Genomic DNA, 24,305 nt, shown 5'->3' with positions numbered 1-24,305 from the left:
GAAGGGTGTGCGGGGAGAAGGGTGCAACAATGAATGAATGGAATTCCAAAATCTCTGTAGATGTTCATAGAAATGAAAAATAAACAAACTAAATAAAAAAAATAAATTAAAAAAAGAAAAAATAGTTAAATGAAAAAAAGTGTTTAAAAAAGGGGGGGGAAAGCTGGCATCCTCTCCCTTTCTCCTGGTACTGGAGAACAGAGTAGCAAGGGGTTCAAGAAATGAGAGGCACTTGATTCTTGGTTCTGTTCATAATGAAACACTTAACTCAGGGGCAAACTAAGGCTTTTCTTATTGTTAGTGTGCCTTGTTTTGTTGAGCTCTGGTTGCACTGCCAATCCAAAGGGAGGTAGTTCAAATCCACCTGATGCCTCTTAGGAGAAAGATGGGCATCTCCTCCTGGGCGTGCTACCCAGCCTCTGAAAACCAGCTGGGAGGTCAGTTGTGAGCTGGTTCCAACCCAGCAGTGAGGTTTTCAAGGTCATGGCAAAGGGCTAGTGTAAAGTTCATGAATGTTATGTTCCCCGTGAACGTAGCTCATACTTTCAAAGTGAAGAAATCTAGATGTTGTTTTCATATTTTTCAAACTTGTTTGTACAGTCTCTTTTTTTAGGTATACACTTTCGCTCTCCGGATTCACTTCCTTTTATGTTTATGGGCCTATGTCGAATGTAGAAGAATTATGTAGAGATAAAAATAATTTGTTTTCCATGTTGGGGCAAGTCAGAGGCTTCTATAAATGGGTTACTCTGGTTTCTTCATTAGAATTTGCTAATCTATTTTTAACTTACTCCTTCTGCCTTTGAAAGGTAATTTTGTTACAGATATGTCAGTGAAGCTTGGCAAAATCAAGCAGAAAAAAACCCAAACCAGCACCAAAAAACAAACTTACCTTTATTATCAAGTCATAGAATCACTGACCTTGGAATTTTTGTTTGTTTTCATAGTTCATCAAACTCAAAGCAGTGAATCCAAACCTTAAATGAACCTAGTGTTGAGATAGGTTACCTAAGGCTGTCTCAGCTTGGCCTCGTACATTTCATTTCATTTTTTAAAACCTTATCAGGATTTTGAACTTAATGCTTCTGCATTGAGAGATAACTATGCCACTCAGAACTCAAGGGTCATAAATTTCTGAAACTTCAAATACATTTCTCTAGATTAATTTTTTTTTCTCTCTAGATTAATTTATCTGATTACTTGGTTCTTGTTAAGGTTCAAATCCTGATAGACTTTTGATAATCCATGTAGATTTTCTTTTGAAAGATATCTTTTTTTTTATACTCAATATACTTTAAAAAATACTTAATATATTTAATTTAAGGATATTTTCTTCAGAGTTAGGTCTGAGTATATTTCCCCAAAAATAGTCTAAATTGTGAGATAGTAAAGAAAATGAGTTCAGACAGACTCTTCTTTTCCTTTACACATATGCATAAGCCTGTAACTAACACAGGGCACTCAGTGGCCTAGTAGCAAGAAGCTGCCCAGCAATCCACAAGGAACACAGTTCGAGGCTCCCCAGGAGAACGATGAGCAATTCCTTCCATGCAATTAACTGCCTCTGAAAACCTGCCAGAGGGTCTGCTATGTGTAGTTTCTGACTTGATGGTACGTGACAAATATTGATGATGTTTAGAGGAAACATTAAAGTTAAGAAAACATGTATGTGGATTAGAGGTGACATTCTGAGTGCCAAAGAAAAGCTAGCTTGAGGTAGGGGGGAAAGAAAGAAATTATGGATGTGCTACAGCTTCCTGGAATAAGGCTCCAGGAATAGATGGTATACCAATTGACATATTTCAGTTAGCAGATGCTGCCCTGGACATGCTCACCAAGTTGTGCCAAGAAATCGGGAGAATGACCACTTGGCCAACTGACTGGAAGAGATCTGTATTTGTTCCTATCCCAAAGAAAGGTGACCCAACCGAATGTGGAAACTACAGAACAATCTCACTGATTTCACATGCAAGCAAGATTTTACTGAAGATCATCCAAAAACGACTAGAACAGCACATCAACAGAGAACTACCAGAAGTCCAGGCTGGGTTTAGAAGGGGTCGTGGTACTAGAGATATTGTAGCTGATGTTAGATGGATCTTGGCTGAAAACAGGGAATACCAGAGGAATGTCTGTCTGTGTTTCATTGACTATGCAAAGGCATTTGACTGTGTAGATCATAACAAACTATGGCTGACTCTGAGAAGAATGGGAATCCCAGAACACTTGATCGTTCTAATGCGAAACTTATACTTGGACCAGGAGGCAGTCGTCAGAACAGAGCAAGGGAACACTGCATGGTTCAAAATTGTGAAGGGCGTACGCCAGGGATGCTTCCTATCTCCATACCTTTTCAACCTATATGCAGAACAGATTATCCGGGAGGCTGGGCTCTATGAGGAGAAATGTGGGGTCAAGATTGGTGGACGATTTATCAATAACCTGCGTTACGCGGATGACACAACCCTGCTTGCTGAAACTGAAGAGGACCTGAAGTGCCTGCTGCAGAGTGTCAAGGACTGCAGCCTACAATATGAATTGAGGCTCAATGTCAAGAAGACAAAGATTCTCACCACTGGACCAATTGGCAGCATCAGGATGGATGGTGAAGAGATTGAGATTGTACACAGCTTTAGTTTGCTTGGCTCCATAGTCAACATTCTTGGCACCAGCAGCCAGGAAATCAAAAGGCGCATTGCCATGGGAAAGTCTGCTGTTAGGGACCTCTCCAAAGTACTGAAGAACAATGGTGTCTCTCTGGAGACTAAGGTGCGTCTGATACAGGCTTTGGTCTTCCCAATCACTTGTTATGCATCAGAGAGTTGGACAATGACCAAGGAGGATAGAAGGAGAATTGATGCCTTTGAGCTGTGGTGCTGGAGAAGAGTATTGAGAATACCATGGACTGCTAGGAAAACAAACAGATTTGTCCTGGAAAGGGTTAAACCGGGTGGCTCGTTGGAGGCAAGGATTCTGAGGCTCCGTCTAACATACTTTGGACATGTTGTGAGGAGAGACCGGTCCTTGGAGAGGGACATCATGCTTGGGAGGGTGGAGGGACAGCGCAGGAGAGGAAGGCCCTCTATGAGGTGGATTGATTCAGTGACTGGGATAATTGGGATGGGAGTGTCAGAGACGGTGCGATTGGCACAGGACAGAGCGGAGTTTAGGGCTGTTGTACATAGGGTTGCTATGAGTCGTAGACGACTCGACGGCACATAACAACAACAACAACAGAGCTTCCTGCTTAAAGGATGAATGAGAGAGGCCATGCAACAGTATCAGAACAATTTGTATGTGAAGTTCAAAGTTATAACTGGGGACTTGACCTAGGAGGACTTGGTAAAATATACAGACCCTTGCTCGTCGTGGAGGTTAAGTAAGAGACCTGAACACAAGGTCATGTTTAGATTTCATCTGATTTTTCTTTCCCTAAACTTTTACTGACTGCACAGCTCATACTCCAAGCCTGTCTGCAACTTGATAATTAAGTTTTATGAGGAAAGAGAAACTGCAGAGAATTATAGACAAAGTGAAGTTGCTTCAGACGGAGAGTGAAGGCCCCTCCAAGCTTGCGCTCCACTCTAGAAGCTTCTTGCTGGCACATTTAACCTTCTTTATGATCAAGACAGACTTTTCAATTTTTTTATTATTATGCTACTCTATTTATATAATTTGAATACATTGTTTTCCAGAACAGATTCTTCCAATTTCCCTCACCCCTCACCCATAAAGTTGTACAATTCCATGATTAATTCCCCCCCACACACCCCCTCATCCCTCTGCTTCCCATCCTCCCCCCTCCCAGATCTTTATACTCATTCTACAGTAATGGTTTTATACAGAATGTGTCCTTGTGGGATTGAGTTAGTTCACTCAGAATAATGCTCTCCAGTCCCTCCCAAGTTACATAATAATTTAGAAAATCATTGATCCTGCATGCTGCATAGTATTCCATTGTGTGAATGTACCATAGTTTCTCAATCCATTCATTTATGGTTGGATGTCTGGGCTGTTTCCATATTCTTTCTATGTTTGCTGCTATGAACATTGATGTACAAGTCTCCATTCATGCTTCAGTTCTCTTTTTCTCAGGGTATAGTCCAAGTAGTGGAATAGCTGGGTCATGTGGGATTTCTATGTTCAGCTATGCCACACTTAAGTAATGTACCTTTCCACACATCCATATTTTGTTTCACAGATTCAAAACCAAAAGTTTACCATAGAATTCACATGAATAAACTAAGAATGTTATCTGTCCATATTACGTACATGGCTAAGTGGTGAATACCATTGTGTTCAATAAGATATTTTGCTTTGCAGAGTGGAAAGAAATATATTGGACCTTGTGGAGGAAGAGATTGTTCCATTTGCCATTGTTTTCCTGAGAAAGGATCACGGGTAAGTCATGTGAAAATCGGCGTGAACAAGCACAACTGAATCATGAGCCGTTGTGAACATTCAGTAGACCCGGATTGTTGATGGGTTTGGTAGTTATTGTTAGATGCTATCACATCAGCTCTGACTAAGAACAGCTGCGTGGGACTGAATACAATGGACCCATGGGATTTCCTGGGCTCTAGCTTTTTTATTAGAGTTAGATTTTTTCTTCTCGTAGGTGTCTCAGGTTGGGCTCAAGCTGCCAACATTTTTATCGACAGCGAAGTGCTTAATAATTGGACCACCAAGTCTCCTTGCTTTGGTTGTAGGCAATGTTTTAGAAGTAGGTTATGTGTTTCACTGATAAATGAAAGGTCAGTGGTTCGAGTTCACCAGCTTCTCCACAAGAAAAGGGATGGGCAGTCTCTTCTCTCCGTGATTTACAGCCTCAGACCCAGAAGAGAGCATCTGTGAGTTGGATCCACTTGATGGCTGTGGGTTGGTTGGCGGTTGGAGTGTTTGTGTCAGGAGTCCCGAGGTGTTGCGAACAGTTAACCTCTTAAGGATCTGTACTGCCAACCTAAAGGCCAGTAGTTTGAATCAGCTAGCTGCTCTGAAGGAGAGAGATGGGCAGTTCTTCCCTTACTATTCACAATCTCCCAAAACCCTCTTGGCGGGTCAGTGAGGAGTCTGTTCTGACTTGATGGTTCAGAACAGCAGCAACTACCTGAAAGACTGGTGGTTTGATGCACTCCGTGAAGCCCCAGAAAACACACCCGTGGATTCTGTAAGTGGTCCCTCTTTGAAAACCCTCTGGAGCAGATCTATTTTGCAAGCAAGGGGTCCATGTGAGGTGGAATCCACTCCACAGCATCTAACAACAACAACAAATGCTTATGTCTTTAACAACCCACGTTCCTACATGCCAATATACATGCCCAGTGATATTAAACTGTGGACTAGACTTGGAGACAGTCTGGAAGTAGAAGCTCACTGTGTTCCTGTGACATCAGTCTTGTAGAAAGCTTCTAATGTTGAATGGTCTATTTTAGGAGATTCCTGCTTCACCTCACCGTTGTAAAGGCTCTAAGAAGTACCGCAGCCAGTGACGAGAGCTCTTTGGCTTTGCTTAACACAGTCTATTACAGGTGTTCAATTACAAGACTTACAGAAATAAAGCCTACTTGTTGTTGTTGTTGTTAGGTGCTGTCCAGCTGAGTATGACCCATTGCAACCCTGGGAACAACAGATCTGAACTCTATTCTGTCCTGTGCCATCCTCACACTTCCTGACACACAAGAGCCCATTGCAGCAGTCACTACGTCAGTCCACCTGGTTGAGGGTCTTCCTTTCCTTCACTCACCCTCCACCCTTCCCACCATCATGTCCCTCTCCGGGGAATAGCCCCGCCTAGCAATATGCCCAAAGTATGTGAAATGAAGCCTCACTATCTTTGCCTCTGACATTCTGGCTGTGCCCTCTCCAAGACATATTTGTTTGTTCTCTTGGCTGTCCATGGGATGTTCAGTGCTCTTCTCCAACACCACAGCTCCAAGGCAGCACTTCTTCTTCTGTCGTTCCTATTCATCGAAAAAGGATGCCTATTAAAATCCTGTGAAATAGTGCTCTGAACTTAAACGCAATCACTGACTTATTGCCTGCTTCCATGGCAGGCGCTGTTCATTGGGCTCTGAGTGCACTTGTTGGCTCCGCCCCACAGTCCTTTCGCACACCTGCGTGGCGGTGTGTGGAGCTCACAGGTGAAGCACAGGGCAGGTTAGGGGCTTGTTTGTGGCCGCCCAGAACCACACTTTGGATGACTGCTGAGCCCTTTTGTGTGCGGTGCCCCAGAACCCTCTTTAAATCCCACTTTTTGAACATTTATGACCATCTTCCTCATATTCTTAAGGAGCTCTAGTGTTGTAGTGCTTTACCTGTTGTGTTGCTAACTGAAAGGTTAGCAGTTCAAACCCATCAGCTGCTCTGAGGGAGCAAGAGGAGTAGTTCCCTTCTGTAAAGATTTAGGCCTCAGAAACCCAACAAAGGGTCAACTGATAGTCACAAGCGAGGTGACGGTGACGGAGATGTGCTCCTACACCCATCCTGGCAGTTGGTGGGGGTGCTATTGAGTCAGGGCTGTGCGGCTGGGTCCTAGGGCCCCTCTGCTCAATAAATCAACCCCCTGCCTGGTCCCCAGCCATCCCCAAACCCCAGGGGTGCTGAGTCACATTGCTGCCGCTCCTGTGTCGGTGCGTCTCACTGACCTTCCACTCTACCTTTTCCAGACACTGGCCTCTTGCCAACGTGCCTGAAATATGTGAGGCTCACAGCCTTGCTTCTGAGAAGTATTTGGCTCTATTTCGTTCTGACAGTGGGCACATCTTATACTCTGCAATATGTTGTTGTTATGTGTCATTCAGTGAATCCTATCTCCTACTGACCCTGCATACAACAGGTCAAAACCTTGCCGAGCCCTGCGCTAGCCTCCCAAGCACCAATGTGCCACATGTGCGGAGTTACCACCACATCCGTCCGTGTCATTGAAATTCTTCCTCTCCCTCTCTGACCCTCGGCCTTTCCAAGGATGTTTACCCGTCTTAGGGCTGCTCTCTCCTGTTCACATGCCCAAAGTATGCAAGACAAAGTCCCATCAGCCTCTAACAAGCGTCCTGGCTGCCCCACTTCGAAGAGGTCGTCTGTTCTTTTGGCATTCCGTGGACTCTCCAGTATTCTTTGCCAACACAGCTCAAAGGGAACACTTTTTCAGGCTTCATTGCCCACCTTCCACATGCACGTGAAGCAACTGCAAATATCCAGGCTTGGGTCAGGAGCACCTTAGTCTCTACACTGGCATCCTTTCTTTTTTAGCATCTGAAGGAGGTCCTTGACAGTGTGTGTGTGCCAAATACAATAAGTCACTTGATTACTTGACTGCTGCTTCTGTGTTGATTGTGGATGCGAAGTAAAATGAAATCCCGGACACCCTTGAAGTATTTTTTGTTTATCATGATCTTGTGTGTTGGTCCAGTTGTGAGGATGTTTGTGGTCTTCACATTGAAACATAATTCATAGTCAAGTTCTACTATTAACTCTTTTGTACTGGAGAATTAGATAGAACCATTTTTTCCAATTAAATGAGAAAAAATATCTTAAAATCCAAATCTTAAAAGAAAGAATAATTTAGCAGCTTTAGATGACTTTTGGGTCACACTGGTGAAGCTACAGCAGTCGTGTGAGTCTGAAGCGAGATGGCTACAAGGAAAACTCAGTAGAAGCTGATCTATGAAAAGCACCACGGTGTCTCCTGAGAGAAGGGGCCACCTGTTGCTCCCATGGTATCAGGTATCTTCACCCAGTCAACATGCAACAAGTAGGGGCTTCTTGGCCAAATCAGTTTTTTTCCTAGAAGACAAAACTTTATTTAATTTAGATTGTGGCGTTCCTCCTTTTGTTTAATCTCTCCCCCCCCTTTTCTTCAATATGTTAAGGATTTGGTGTCAGGATATATATGGACATTTTTCAAGATAAGATTGAAAACTGAAGTTACAAAGAAATGACTCACTGTAGTACATCCTTGTGTCGGTTCTAATGCACGATCCTGTACAACAGGGTAGAATTTCCTCACGGGGACCCCCCCTGCTGAAATCTTTACAGAAGCAGATTAACACATCTTGCTCCCACAGAGCAGCTGGTGGCTTTGAACCACCCACTTTCAGTTGTCAGGACAATACGTAATGTAGCTACACCACCAGAGCACCTTGGAAACAACAAGCTTCTTGTGAGTTGCCATTGAGTCCAGCATGACTCACAGAGACCCTGTGAACAAGAGCTCTGAAGCCTCCCTGCACCATCCTCACCGCCTCAGGTATCCGTGAGCCCATTGTTACGGTCACGGGCTCAGTCCACCTCTCCGAGGGCCTTCCCTTCTTCGCTGACCCTCCTCCTTTCCAAGCATGACGTCCTCTTCCAAGGATTGGCCCCTCGTAATAACATGCTCAGAGTCTGTGAGATGAAGTGTCACTGTCTCTGCCTCCGAGGAGCATCTGGTTCCATTTCCTTCAAGGCATGTTTGTTCGCCCACGGCATACTCAGCACTCTTCTCCAACACCACAGCTCGAAGACGTCAACTCTTCTTCTGTCGTCCTTATTCGTGCTCCCACATTCAGATGCATAATAAGTGATTGAAATGGTAGGAAGCTGAAAATGAACCGTGTGCAGAGTGCTTTAGCCTTGCTCATGTGCATGTACAAATTGATGAGGCAGCTAGGTCGGGGTTTTTGTGGGTGCTGGGAGGACAGTGTTGGCAGGTGGTGGTGGTGGCCAGAAGTGCCCTCCACACTTCACACTGCACAGGACCCCTTCCTCCACCAAGAATCTTCCTTCTTCAGGTGCCTGTAGTGCCGAGTGGAGAAAGCAGAGCTGAATCTTACAATGGCTCTCTGACACAGGCACCATTGTTCTGTCAACAAGAACCTGTTTCTAAGAGTTCGTATAACTTGTTACAGGGATCGATAGAGGTTGATAGTGGTAAGACGCTGCACTGTCAATCCAAAGGCACACAGTTGGAGCCCACCTGCTGCTTTTCAGGAGAAAGAGGAGCAGTTTTCCCTCATGCAGGTCACTGCTTCTGCCAGCCCGCTGGAGGGTCAACTATGAGTTGACCTTGCCTCAGAGGCGCACAGCAACAGCAGTCTATGGAAGAGGCACCATTCTCACCATCCCCAGCGCTGGCTCCACAATCACGCAGAGTCAGGCACCCGGGACGTGGCCCTTTATCCCTCCTGAGCCTCAGTTTCCTCTTGGTTCTCCACTGGACTACACTGGGAAGTGTGTGTGTGTGTGTGTGTGTGTGTGTGTGCGCGCGCGCGTGCGTGTGTGTGTGTGTGTGCGCGTGCGTGTGTGTGTGTGTAACAGCACTTTCTGCCCTGCCACACGCCCTGCTGTGTCTTCATTCCCATTCCTGGGTGGTCACATAGAGGACAGCTGTGGACAGAACACCAGTTGACCTCTGCCTTTCTCGAGAGCGATGGGTTCCCATGTTGGCGGTGTGTTCCAGCGAGGAATTTGGAGAGCAGATTGAGTGCACACGGGCTGGAGGTTTGGGAGGGAGACACTCTCAGGGCCTCAGCAGCCAGGCCACTCTGTGTCCTCTCTGAGTTGTAGTGACAGCTCTCGGTGGACCCTGTAAAGAGACACAGACTTCTGGGAGGGGGAACAGCAGAGACTGCTCCACCCAGGAGCAGCTTCTCTTGTTGCTGGTGGTGCTCCCAGTTGGTCTCCACTCATAAAGGCTCTGTATGCAGCAGGACTTACCCTGCCTGGTCCTGCTGCCCTCACGGTCACTGCTGTGTTAGAGCTCATCCAGGGTCTTCCTCTTCTTCACTGACTCTCAGCTTCACCTAGCATGACACCCTTCTCATTGCTTTACTAAGTGGATATTGATTGCCTTCAAGTCGAGCATGACTCGTAGCGATCCTATGAACAAAAGGCTTGAAGCCCCTCTACAACTATTGACATTTGTCAAAGTTCATAGGGTTTCCGGAGGCAAGTTATTTAGGAATTAGATGCCACGTCTGCTTCTTCTTTTTCACTGACTCCCTACAAAAATGGTCCTCTTCTCCATCCTGTTAACACGTCCAAACTATGTGAGACGCACGCAGCATCTTCTCTTCAAAGGAGCATCTGGCCGTACTTTTGAAGGATTGGATTGGCCTGGCAGTCCACAGTATATTCGTTATCCTTCATTGCTTCTGACTACGGCCTGATGGCTGGCTTGGCTGGTTGCTGCTGTGCCCCAGAGGCCGTGGGACGTGGCTGTGATATATTTAGACGAAAGCAATCCGGGGCAGCACTGCTCTGCCCATCACCCTCCAGAGTTTTCTGTTCTCTCGCTTTCCCTGCCACGTCTTTCCCTCCAAGAACCAGCTCCCTGGCTCATCTCATCCCCAGAGGTGAATTCTCTGATGGCAGGTCCTTATCAGGTGGCAGCTTCTGATGCCTCCAGGGACGTGGCAGGTAGCCTGAGAGATGTGACCCTGGGAAGGGACAGTGGGGTCATGGGAGACTGTAGGGAGCTGGATGATGCGTTTGTAATAGGAAGGCCTTGGACATTGACCTTCTCGAAACACTGTTGGTAGAATGCTCAAGATGGTCCAAGGACGAGGGAGCACTGTCCCCTGGCCCTGCCCCATCCCCAGGACTGGTACCAAATGGACTTTGGGGTTCCACAGGGGTTGCAGTGACTGTGCTTCTGGACCACTCATGTAAGTTCATGAAATGACCTCTGGGTATGAATGGATTTATCCAAAAGAAAGATGCAATGTGCCGAGGCCAGGACAGACCAGGGGGCTCCTGTGAAGCCCGGAGAGAGTGAGGAAGAAGGTGCAGACAAGAAGACACAGTTTGGAGAAAGTACAGAGAGAGCGAACTTATAAGTTATACAAACGCTCAGGTCTTTCATTCATAGGGTCGCTATGAGTTGCCTACGACTCAACGGCACTTAACAACAACAGCATAGAGAGAGATCAGTTAGCCTAGTGGAGAGAAAGTGATGTTGCCAAGCCAAAGGTGGGTGACTTTAATCCATGGTCCTGTTTTTAACTGGATGTTTGGGTTTTTTTTTTGTTTTTTTGTTTGTTTGTTTTTGTGAAACATTATTCTTGGTCATATAGCCCTTGTCTGTCCACTTTCTGTACAGAGGTAACTTGTGGTTGCTGTGACGCTGAACACTATGACACTGATGTGTCAAATGCGATAATGGTTACCCATGGCGGACAGTGTTTGGTGGAGCTCCCCGATTAAAACAAGCTTGGAAGCAGGAGAAGCATGGGGGACTCCCGCAGAGCTGTTCTACTCTGCCTAGGATGACTGAGTTGGAATGAATCCGCTCCAGGCAGTGAAGCTTTTGCTCCATGTTGTTGTTAAGTACCGTCGAGTCAGAACCGACACATAGCTGACCTTCCAGAGTGCTTTCAGTGGCAATTAATTGCATGGAAGGAGATTGTCCATCCTGTGGATTTGAACTGCTTGCATTTGGCATTGCAGCTCAGGGTCTTACCGTAGGAAGCCTATTTGGGAGTGAAGTTATAGTGCCACCTAGTGGAATTCCGGTGAATTACAACATTAAAAGGTGGGCGGGCTTACAGCTAAATTACTTCTCAATAAATCTAAACCATAGAAGTTTTCTTCTATTAAGCAATCTGTGAGCTTTTAGAATGTATACGTCATATATGGCTTAGAATTTATAGTGTACAAGAAAGTGATATAACTGCTGGGGCAGAAACATAACTGTACACTAGTCCCTGTCCTCAAAAAGCTTATTAGAAGAGATTGTCCTCTTTGAAATCCAAGAGATAATAATGAAAAATAGATGATGGGCCTAATTGCATGTTAATTAGACCTAATTCTCTGCCCATCCAGAAGCCGAATCAGTGCAAAGAAGTATAAATAATAAATGAATCGAGGGTGGAGATGAGAGTGGAGGGGGGAGTGAGGTTGATGTGTGCTGGGGTACATAGGTCAGAGAAGCAGGGTTTGGCTTTCTGTCCCCACTTGCTGGGCACCTGGCCTCACGTCAACTTTTTATCCCTCTATTCCTTGACTTCCTCATCTGAGAATGAGGGAACAGACATAAGAATTACTTTCTGATTTTATACGATTGTAAGTCAACACTCTTGGCACCAGCAGCGAGGAAATTAAAAGACGTATTGCAATGGAAAAGTCTGTTGAAAGAGCAATGGTGTCTCTCTGGAGACTAAGGTGCACCTGATACAGGCCATGGTCTTTGTATGCATCAGAGAGCTGAACAATGACTAGGGAGGATAGGAGGAGAATTTATGCTTTTGAGCGGTAGTGCTGGAGAAGAGTATTGAGTGTACCATGGACTTCTAAGAAAAAAGAACAGATTCATCCCGGAGAGGGTTAAACTGGGCTGCTCTCTTGGAGGCAAGGATTCTGAAGCTTCGTCTGACATACTTTGGACATGTTGTAAGGAGAGACCAGTCCTTGGAGAAGGACATCATTCTTGGGAGGGTGGAGGGACAGCGCAGGAGAGGAAGACCCTCTATGAAGTGGATTGATTCAGTGACTGGGGTAATGGGAGTAGGCGTGTCAGAGGCAGTGCGATTGGCACAGGACAGAGCAGGGTTTAGGGCTGTTGTACATAGGGTCGCTATGAGTCGCAGGCGACTTGACGGCACATAATAATGACAACAAGAATTGGCTCAGAAGAATGTAAAGGATGATGTCAGTGTCAACTAAACTAAACCAGTGGATTCTGTCTGACCTGTAGCAACCCCCTATGAGTCAGAACAGCATTGTGTTCTTTAGGGCTTGCGATGGCTGGTTTTCCAACTGTAGATTGCCAGGCCTTTCTTCTGAGGTGCCTCTGGGTGAACCAACTCTAGAACAAAGTCAGCTCTCTGTAAGTGGCGCCAATTCTTTCTATTGCCAGGATCCCTGTTGTAGTGAAAGGAAGGAGTAATTTGAACTGTAGGTGAGTAAAGGCTGCTGACCAGCCAGAGAACAAGAAGGGCTGGTGTCAGTGGAGCAGAGAGTGTAGCTGTGGAAAATGGAGGGACTGAAATGGGCAGGGGAGGGGGTGGTGCAGGCAGCCGCAGCAGGCGTGTGGGAAGATGGAAGGAGACGGTGGCCACGGTTTGGGGCAGGATGGTTGGGAGTGAGGAGAGGAACTGTATCAAGGAGCCAGCCAGGCTGGTGTGTGGGTGCTCACGTGAATAATGGCAAGACCTTCCCAGGGCAGAGGAGGGAGGGTAAGACGGCCACGTGTGATTCATTTCCAAGGTAAATGGGGCAGACTTGATGATAGGTTGAACGGTGCAGAGTGACAAGAAGGAGATGACTGCAAGCTGACATCCGAGTCTTGAGACTGGGTGAAGGAAAGAGCCTGCAGCTCCTGATGTGACGAGCGTGAGGTCACGGAGGACAGTGAACCAGGAAGTGGTCAGGACAGTGACTGGACGTACAAGGTCAGGCTGGAAAATTAGATGTTAGAATCACAAAAGAGGATCCTTTGATCCGTTTGAGTAACGGTATTGTTTCCTAAAGAACCTTGATGAACGTATTTGTTTATCTTTTTTTTTTTTTAATTTTTTGTGGTAGCTCTGGTGGCTTAGTGATAAGGAGTTCCACTGCCAACCCAAAGGCACACGGTTCAAATCTACCAGCTGCTCCATAGGAGAAAGATGAGCAGTCTCCTTTCGTGTGATTTAATGCCTCTGAAAACCCACTGGAGGGTCAGCCATGAATTGGTTCCAACTCAACAGTATGTAACAACATACGTACAGGTTCAAGTGTACCTGAGATGGTGAAGATGACACAGAAAAGGGCGGGTTAGGAAAGGGCGGGTTTCAGGTCCATGGTTGATAGGGTTGCTGTGAATCATACTTGATGGGACGTAACAACAGCAACACATTTCATCAAGTATTTGTATCAGCATACATACATGTATATATGTACAGCATATGCATATCGACACACATACATATATACAGACATACATATGTGTGTGGAGGCGGTTTAAGTGAAGTGTATAAGCTGTTGGGCTGTCAATCCAAATGTCGGCCAAGGCCAAGCCACCGTGAGGGAGAAGATGCAGTCTTTTTTCATAGAGATCTGCAGCCGCTAGAACCCGGTACAGGGTACTTGTTTTTATAAGCCATTGAATCGCCTGCGACTCGTAGTGATCCTGTGTGTATATTAGCGCTGAACCCTGCCTTATCCTGAGCCAGTCTCATCATCTCCAACAAACCTAATCCCATTGCTCAAGTCACTGAGTCAATCGATCTCATCCGACGTCTTCCTCTCCTGGGCTGCTCGACCCGATCATGATGTCCCTCTTTAAGGACTGGTCCCTCTGGACCATGTGCCCGAAGTATGTGAGACAGAGCCTTAAAATCCTTGCCTTCAGGGAGCAGCCTGCTTTCACCCCCTCCAGGACAGACCTGTTTGTTCTCCTGATGATCCGACTCTTCTCCATCACCACAACCCAAAGTCATTGATCCTTCTTCTATCATCCTTAGTTATTGTCCAGTTCTCTGATTCATAGCAAGTAATTGCAAAGACCGTGGTTTTTCAGGTGCACCTTAATCACTAGACTGATACCGTTGCTCTTCAGTACTTTGGAGAGGTTCCTGACAGCAGAACTTCCAAGCTGCAATTAATCTTTTGATTTCCTGACTGCTGGTACCAAGAGTGTTGATTGCAGAACCAAGCAAGCTGAAGTGATCAGCAACCTCAGCCTTGGGTTTAAACTCCATGGCACTGCGTTTGGTTCTGGAGAAGCAGGAGGTCAGGGAGACGTCCTGCAGGAAGAATGTCTGGGCTGGGTGTGGACAGGCGCTTCAGGCCCCAGGTGGGTCAGGGCCCTTCTGGTACAGGGCCAAGTGTTCGGAGATGTGGGAGAACAGGCTGTGCTCAGAAAAGGCAGGGAAGCCAACAAGATGAGCTGGAGGCGGTGGGGCGGCAGGAGGTGAGGATGAAGCTTGAGGGGTGAGGATCATTTGAAAAGGCGAACGTCTGTTCTCTATTCCAGCTCTTTTTCCTGGCGTTTGTTTTTTTTTGTTTTTTTTGTTTTTTTTTTTGCAGCACCTTCATAAATCCCCATGTAATGCAAAATATTAAGCATCTGACTACTAACCAGAAGGTTGAGTTCAAGGCTACTCAGAGGCACCTCAGAAGAAAGATCTGGAAATTTGCTTCCTGAAAAATCTCAGCCTTGAAACTCTCATGGGCACAATTCTCCCCAGCCACAATTGGTGTCAACTGGGTGTCAGAATGGACTCAACAGCAGCTGGTTTAGTTTGATTTTTTTCCCTAAATCTGGGCATGTTTCTATCCCAAGTGGAGTTTTCTTCTTCTTACCATTGTGTTAAGTATTTCTGCTCCGCCCGTCCCCCTTCATTCCTTGCCCACGGTTCCATTAGCTTTCTGGATCTGGTATTGCGTGTCTAAAAGGAGACTCATTAAAGAGATTTATTGCCAGTTAATTGACTCCCTCTTTTTCAGTTACCCTGTTGTGTTTAAGCATCTCTGTGTTGTGTCATGTCCCTAGATAAAGCGTTATTGTAAAGCATGACGTTCCCATAAGCTGTTCTGGGTAGTTTGTGTATGAATTACGTGCAAGACAGAAAAATGTTTCCCACACTTAATGAAAAAGCAGTTACTTCCTGAAGCGTATATCTTAGAAAAAGGAGAGCTTTCTTCCTATGCTAATTAATCTTTCTCATAAAGTGAGCCGCCAGGCCATTAGTTATTCTTGATTTTAGATTGGCTCTTCTGTGGAGTGTCAAGGGTTAGTTGATACGCCCTTAATACCTTTCACATGAATTGAGCTCATACAATTATATTTTATATTTTGATGTTGTGTTTTCCTTTTAATGTCAACCAGCTTTATTTTTAGAGCATTTTTAGGTCTAAAGGACCCTTCCACAGAGGTATAGAGAGTTTAGATAGACTCCCTGCTGTCTTTTTTTTCCTTTCTTTTTAGAAAACAAAAACCTCAAATCCGTTGCTGTCAAGTCAGAACCATTACAGAACAGACACGCCATTGGGTTTCTGAGGCTGTAAATCACACTCAGTCATTATTGTTGAATGAGAACCAGCTCCTAGCTGACCCTCCACTGGGTTTTGGAGGCTGTGAATCTCGTGGGAGGAGTGAGCCCATCTTTCTGCAAAGAACCTGGTGGATCTGCACTGCCAGGGAGCCTCAGCAGACAGCACAGTCCCGCACAGACCAGGCACCACACTGTCTCCTCCTGCTGGTGTCTTCCAGCAAGGTGGTGTACTTGTTACAAGTTACTTGTTATATTGGACACTGTAAAATTATTTGTTACTAAACTCTGCAGTTGACAGTAGGGTTAACTCTGTGTTGAATAATTCTCGGGCATTCTGACAAATGCATGCTGTCACAGGGCACAGAGAATAGTTTTGTTCCCCAAGAGCGGGTCTTCCTCTCTCCTCTGCCCCCCTACATCAAGCACAGGGCAACCCCTGGTTCTCGTCTGCTGTTCATAAACTCACTATGAGTTATATATGAATTAACTGTGCCTATTGACAATGGTGACCAGTGGCACTGAGTATCTTTTCATGTTGGACAATCGTGTATCTACTTTGGTGAAATGTTTTGTGTTTTGTTTTTTTTTTTACTTTGGTGAAATGTTCATTCAAGTTCTTTGCCCATTTTTTTAATCAGATTTCCTGTTTCTTTCTTTTTTTTTTTTAATGAATTCTAGGAAGTCTTTATATGTCCTGAATATTAAGCTTTTACCAGATACATGGATAAACCCAAGTATTTTTTTCCTCTTGATATGTATAATTTATTATTTTGAGAAAGTTTTCTGATGTGGAAAATCTTTTCTTTTTTCCTTATGAGTCATTTCCCACTTGACCATTAGTAGTTGTTGTTGTTATGTGCTGTCGAGTTGCTTGCGACTCATAGCTACCCTATGTACAACAGCCCTAATCCCTGCTCTATCCTGTGCCAATCACACTGCCTCTGACACACCCATCCCCATTACCCCAGTCACTGAATCAATCCATCTCATAGAGGGTCTTCCCCTCCTGTGCCATCCCTCCACCCTCCCAAGCATGATGTCCCTCTCCAAGGACCTGTCCCTCCTTACAACATGTCCAAAGTATGTCAGACAAAGCCCCAGAATCATTGCCTCCAAGGAGCAGCCCGGTTTAACCCTCTCCAGGATGAATCTGTTTGTTTTCCTAGCAGTCCATTGTACATTCAATACTCTTTCCAGCACCACAGCTCAAAGGCATCAATTCTCCTTCTATCCTCCCTAGTCATTGTCCAACTCTCTGATGCATAACAAGTGATAGCAAAGACCATGGCCTGTATCAGACCCACCTTAGTCTCCAGAGTGTCACCATTGCTCTTCAGTACCCTGGAGAGGTCCCTAACAGCAGACTTTCCCATCGCAATACATTTTTTAATTTCCTGTATGCTGGTGCCAACAGTGTTGACCATGGAGCCGAGCAAATTAAAGTTGTTAACAATCTCAATCTCTTCACCATCCATCCTGATGCTGCCAATTAGTCCAGTGGTGAGAATCTTTGTCTTCTTGACATTGAGCCTCAGTCCATACTGAAGGCTGCAGTCCTTGACCCTCTGCAGCAAGTACATGAGGTCCTCCCCAGTTTCGGCAAGCAGGGTTATGTCATCTGCATAACGCAGATTGTTAATAGATCTTCCACCAATCCTGACACCACACTTCTCCTCATAGAGCTCAGCCTCTCGGATAATCTGTTCTGCATACAGGTTGAAAAGTTATGGAGATAGGACACATCCCTGGCATACACCCTTCCCAATTTTGAACCATGCAGTGTTTCCCTGCTCTGTTCTGACGATTGCCTTCTGGTCCAAGTATAGGTTTCACATTAGCACAATTAAATGTTCTGGGATTCCCATTCTTCTCAGAGTCAGCCACAATTTGTTATGATCCACACAGTCAAATGCCTTTGTTGTTTTTTTAAATGAATTTTAATGAACATTTACAGAGATTTTGGACTTCCATTCATGCGTTGTTGTACTCTTCTCCCTGCCCATCTCCCCAAATCTTTACTTTTAATGTTGTAAAATGTATCATTTCTGACTTTTGTTGCTCATGCTTTTTGTGTCATCTCTATATCTAGGTCCTGAAACATTCAACCAACTCAACTCACTGCCATAGAATCCGAACCGACTCATAGCTGACCGTCCATTGGCTGAATGAGGCTGTGTACCTCAGAGGAGGACATAGCCTGTCTTTGTTCCTCAGAGATGGGGCATTTGGTTTAACAACGCAATCCCTACAGACTAGACTTGGCTACCAAGCTCCCTACCCAAACATGACAACTGCGTTTTTTTCTAGGAGTCTTCTGGTTTACTTCTTATACTTAGGTTGCTGATTCATTGCAGTTCATTTCAGTAAATGACGTGTGGTGTGGATGCAATGTCAGTCTTTGGCCTGTGGAAACCCAGTGGTGCCAGTGCTGTTTAGGAAGAGCCTGTCATTTAGCTGTTTTGTCAGATCTATTGATATGTCGATGTATAAAAGAGAATTGATTCTACTTGAAAAGCTACATTTGTGTATGATAAGATACACCCTATCTACCCATGCTTCCTGCCAGTGAGTTATTTCTGGATCTTAGTAACCCTCCACTGAGCTTTTCAGTCTGTAAATTGTACTAGGAGAAATGATCCATTTTTTTAAAGCAGCTGGTGAATTCAGACCTACAGAGCCTTTTGAGATTGGGCTAATCTTCCTAGAGATGTTCATTTATCAACATATTATTTAGTGAAAAATACACATTGTTTTGGTTTTTTGCAAGTAGAGTTGAGGATGTTTTATTTTATAGATTGCTTTGTTTTCCTATTTAATAACTAACTACTTGCAATACTAACACAGAGCTCTGGTTGGTAAGAAGCTGTGCTGCAATCCCAAAGGCGCATGGTTCGAATCCACTAGATGCTCTGCAGGCGAGTGATGGGCAGTCTCCTCCTGTGTGATTTACTGCCTCTGAAGACCCACTGGAGGGTCAGCTATGGCTTGGTTCTGATTCAAAGGCAAAAACAACAACAACAAGAATAATAGAGCAGTCTGTGGGATCTTATGCTGCTAATTCAAAGGCCAGGTTGTAGGGGTTTAAATCCAACAGCGGCCCAGAGGGAGAAAGGTGGGAAGTCTGCACCAATGCAATTTACAGCCACAGAAGTCCCCTGAAGGGTCAGGTATGACTTGGGTCTGACCTGAAGGCAGTGGGTTTGAAGACTCGTGTAAAATACCTAGCGTTAATGTACCAGGCACAAAGGAGTATGGGTTCGTATCCAAAGACACTGTTGCTGAATGAGCCTTCTCTTCATTTTAATATTCCTTCCCAGGGTCTGCCTGGACCACCAGGGCCACAAGGTCCCATTGGATCTCTGGGACTCCCAGGGCCCATTGGGATTCCAGGAGAGAAAGGGATGAGAGGAGAGGGCGGCCCGCCTGGAGCAGCAGGCGAGAAGGGAGACAAGGTGAGCCTCTTCCTAAGAGAAGGATCCGCGCGAACCTCTGACCAGCATGATCACATGAGGGGGGGGGAATGTTTATATAATCACAAGCAGTATATACACAAGGCATACCTTGGAGACACTGCAGGTTCTATTTCAGAAACTGCAACAGAGTGAAGACGTTCTCAGTAAGAGCATGAACAAGTCTCAGTAAGAAGAATCACATGATTTGTTTGTTCACTTCCCAGGCATGTAGTTATGTTTCCACAGTTACTGTTGTCTGTTCAGTGTGCAGCAAGAGGACAAAAGTGTAAACCATTTTTAGAATGATCAAAGCGTAACACAGAGACATGTACTGAGCACATGTCATTGGAGAAAGGGCACTAATGCACTTGTTTGACCTAGGTTACCTTCAATTTCTAAAGAAAGCAAATCGCAATAAAACAAGGTGTGCTCCTGTAAATGAAGTTGAGACTTCTCTTTGAAAATCCAGCATCCTTGCCGTTACAATCATGACCTTCCAGATCTTTCCTCTGCTCTTAAATACATAAGTATATAATCAGAAGGAGCCATAATTTATTGATTTTGTTAAATGAACTGATACTGCGGTTCATGCGTCATTCTGATCATTTCGTAACAATCCATAAAGATTGGATGTGTTCTTTTAAAAATATGGCATAATCTACCGTGGTATGGATGAAATATAGGATATTCTCTGTTGAGAATTGGTCATCCTGTCTTGACATTGTGTAGTACAGTTATACAAAAAAGACAATCTTAAGGGGACTCTGGTAGCCTAGTGGCAAGAAGCTGCACTGCAATCCTGGAGGTGCATGGTTCATACCCACCAGATGCTCCAGTGGAGAAGGAGGGGCAGTTACTTCCTGTGCCAGTCGGATCTGTCGTGAAGGTACACAACAACAAAAAAAGCAAGCCAAACCAAAACAAAAGACATTCTTGGCAATATCCATGCTTACATTAGTGCGTGTTTGTTTTTCTGTGATAAATACAGAGAAGTTAAATTTCTGGCTTCAAGATATCAAATATTTTATTTTCATTGTTGTTGCCTTGATGTTACTTTCCTAAATGGAGATATGAAAAGATGACATCTTTCTAAAAATTTTATTCTGTTATTTTGTGTGTGTACTGTCAAATCGGATCTGACTGGTACAGGAGGAGATTGTCCCTCCTTCTCCAGGAGAGCATCTGGTGGATTTGAACCACATACCTCTGGGATTGCAGTGCAGCTTCTTGCCACTAGGCCATCAGAACTCCCTAAGATGACTTCTTACATGGTGGCATTTCAGTTCCCCATGTGGAAATGAGTGACAGGGATTGCTAAATGTTTGTAATGATTAGTCATGGTTTCTTAGGGAGCCCTGGTGACCTAGTGGTAAGAAGCTGTGCTGCAATCCCAAAGCCACATTGTTTGAATTCACCAGCTGATCTATGGGAGGATAGGCAGTCTCCTCCTATGCGATTATACTGCCTCTGAATACCTGCTGGAGGGTCAGCTGTGGTCAGTTTTGACTCAATGGCATATAACAACAACAAAGACACAGTTTCTTAGCATTTTCAAGTAAATTAACTTGTTAAGCTAATTTGTTTAGTAACTTGTATTTTTGTTTTACTTTCTGGATTTTTAGGGCCCAACTGGTGTTCCTGGATTTCCAGGTTTGGATGGCATACCTGTAAGCATGTCTAAATTTATTTTCCCACTTATTTTTAATTTAAAAAAGAAACACATCTCAAAGCTTATAAGATCACATGGTCAAAGGAGAATCTAGGTCAATCACTTTACTGTCTCACCTCATTGCATGGAAGGATAAAATGTTAAAAATTCTTACAATAACTTTGAGAGCCAGAATATTTGAAAAGCAGAACTTTCAAATAGCTTAGATAAAAGCATTCCAAAATACAAACTCGATAGACTTGTCATGCCAAGTACGATCTTCTGGAAATCAGTCTGTGCTTCTCATGTAAGTTTTTATTTGCTGACAAAACCTAAAATTGGGAGGGGATTTAGAATCCTCCTCCTCACATGAAAATCAAATGGAAGAAAGGAATTATGGGGAAAGGATTAGCAAATGATTCTGTAGAAGGATTTCCAGGAAAATTTCCTCCCAAATGGAATGAATTAAAATTTTAATTTATTTGGGTTGGTTTTAATATTTATTTTTTTTATGATGCTGCATGGTACTTTTGGGTGAAGAAGACAGTGTCGCCGAAGTCCCTAAATGACCATAGGAATCATTGCTGCCATAATTTGTGTACCTATGTTGCATAATCTTTTCATCATAATATTCTTGAAAGAATTGCTTTGAATTCATACTATCATGGGTTTTTTTTTTTTCTTTTTCTTTTTTTCAGGGACACCCAGGGCCTCCTGGACCCAGAGGCAAGCCGGGCATAGATGGCTACAATGGCTCAAGAGGTGATCCCGGGCGTCCGGGAGAAAATGGAGCTCCTGGCCCAGGGGGTCTCCCGGTAAGACAGAGCTTATCCTAATAGGGAGCCCTCAAATGGGAGCACACTTGGGGTGTGCTGGAAACAGAGCTCATTCACATGTGCTGGAAGCATGATGAGAATATAGGGTTCCCAAGAGGTGGAGATAAAGAGTTGGCACGATCCGGACTGAGCGGGGTCTTCTAGACTGAATGGAGAGTGAATTTCATTCTCCATGAGTGGAATTAAGGAAAGACTTGATCTAATCACTGTCCGCCTAAAATGCCCTTTATTGGCCAACAAGCCATGGCTACATGATAGGGCAGCGGGAACAGTAGGATGCTTAGCAGATTGGGTTTTGTGGATCATAGCTGGAGTTCAGAAAAGACATGTGGACCTTCCTAGTTATCCCAAACAGAAATATATTTAATACTGGGAGTTTGATAGCCATTGAGATGATTGTGGGGGTGTAGAACCCAGACGTCATTATTTAGCAGCTGATTGGGAAGTGTCCCACTTAGCTGAGACCCAGCAATCAAGGAGTGGCTCATCTCACCTCTGCATCTAGGAGAAAAACTTCATGTGCTTCTTCTCTCCTCCTGCCTGGCAGCAAGGGTAGTACCCAGGGAAGGACGTCTTTCTCATGTCTGCCTTCCAGCTCCCACTAAGAACCTCACCCGTGCAATGAATTCATGCCCAGCTACAAAGAATTGAGAAAAGCAGCTTTTCACTTTCTGACAACAGCGTGCGGGATGCTCAGTGGATACCAGGAGAAAGTGACTTAAGAAACCTTGACTGCTCTTGGGTTATGGTCGTCTTCCCCCCTCTCAAAATTTAAAAAAATCATCTCCACATAATCTCCACAAGCAACACCCTCCACCTGCCCCTGTAGTCTAGCTCTTTCTCCCTTTCTCCTTCATGTCAGTCAAAAGTGGAGGTAATTTGGCCTTCCAAAGTGAATTTTCTCTGTTTGCTTTTGGGTTCCTGTTCAGTGGCAGTGAGAATTTTCCTAAGTTTGGATCTGCTTCCGATAATGTGAATTCTCCCTAAGAATTGCTTTGTTGTAAGCTCTCTTTCTGTGTCATTTCCTTTGGAATATCTTCATCTCTTCATCGCAACCACGTCCTTCTTTTCGTGGATAAATTTGCCTTCATTAACTCCCTCTTGCCGTACGTATGCTGTGTAACCTCGTGAATTACAGGAGGGCCTGTATTCCCAAGGTCACCTCTTCGACAACTCCATCCACGTTCAAGTCAAATATAATGCTCAGCATTATATCTTTTTTCATTTCTTTACTTCACTTTTATCATTGTTGACCAGTTCTCCTTTTCAGTTGCCATTAAAAAAAAAATCATTTGACTTTTTCACTGGAAATCAAGAGACAACACATCTACCGATGTTGATGAATAACAATGTCCAGGAAACAATCACCAGTAGACTTTAAAAGAAATCGTATGAGGGAGCTCTGGTGGCCTAGTGGCAAGAAGCTGAACTGTAATCATGAGGGCTTGCAGTTCAAATCCACCAGATGCTCCACTGGATAAGGACGGACAGTCTCCTCCTGTGCCAGTTGGATCTGACTCAATGGCATGCAACGAGAGGGAGAGGGGAACAGAGAGAGAGAGAGAGATAGAAAACAACGAAATTATTTGATTGGTCCTTGTTCAGATTTGTATCCATTTTTATATGGAAATTTATGAGCCGAGGATCCACTCTTGGTTTTAGAGGTTATGGATTATCAAGTATTAGCTAATACTACTAGAAATACAGGATTAAGCTACTATGAACTGCTATTCAAAACCTTTTCATCTGTTAGTCAATGTATAACCTTGCTTTGTGGATGTTTTTGTTTAAAGATACATTTCTTAATAGATACTAAGGATTCATTAACACAGAACTTGCGGCCAACACCAGTAAACCCATTGCTTGAATAGTTTCTCTAATGCACATAGTTGCTTTGTTTGATACATCACAGCCTTTTTGTGGTTAGGAACACTAGGTAAGACATCAGTAATATGCTCAAGGGTCAAGTTCAAGAGCACAGTCACCACCAAGAAGGACAAACATGAGTAAACTGTCCCTAAAAAGGCCACAAAAAGGACAATTTTTGCAACACAAATACTGAAAATATAAACCACAGCCTTGCAATTTTGGTCTCACTTCTTTTCCTGCTGTGCACATGCATATCCTCAAAGAACTATGAAAACTCTTCCAACTATTGGTTTGGGGGTTGCAAATTCATTTTAGCAGACAGGCAAGTTCTAAAATAGTAAATAGAATCATGAGGCTGGTTTATAATAGAAATGGTAATTGAACTTGGAATCATGTTGAAGGCTGATGTTATTTTTTTTCTATAATTATATTTTATTAATTTTCATAAACATTTACAGATATTTTGGGTTTCCATTCATTCATTGTTGCACTATTCTCTCTACCCTCCTCCCAGTTTGTTCTTGTCCAAATGCCATAGTGCTTGTCA

The 24,305-nt window shown here is 44.3% G+C and overlaps 1 protein-coding gene across 1 annotated transcript in view; it reads left to right on the top strand.

The window, feature by feature from the left end:
- The window catches only part of COL4A4 (collagen, type IV, alpha 4), a 134,129-nt gene that overhangs the window by 7,274 nt on the left and 102,550 nt on the right, over positions 1 to 24,305 (top strand). Inside the window, exons 3-6 of the mRNA XM_006890322.1 lie at positions 4,324 to 4,401; positions 19,271 to 19,405; positions 21,028 to 21,072; positions 21,752 to 21,868. Of these exons, the coding sequence (XP_006890384.1) occupies positions 4,324 to 4,401; positions 19,271 to 19,405; positions 21,028 to 21,072; positions 21,752 to 21,868 (375 nt within the window). The remainder of the gene's footprint in view (positions 1 to 4,323; positions 4,402 to 19,270; positions 19,406 to 21,027; positions 21,073 to 21,751; positions 21,869 to 24,305) is intronic.

Source organism: Elephantulus edwardii, unplaced genomic scaffold, assembly GCF_000299155.1.
Source record: "Elephantulus edwardii isolate Elephantulus edwardi_28Jun2011 unplaced genomic scaffold, EleEdw1.0 scaffold00087, whole genome shotgun sequence".
In the NCBI taxonomy this organism is placed as follows: domain Eukaryota; kingdom Metazoa; phylum Chordata; class Mammalia; order Macroscelidea; family Macroscelididae; genus Elephantulus; species Elephantulus edwardii.
This window is presented reverse-complemented; position numbering and strand designations above follow the sequence as displayed.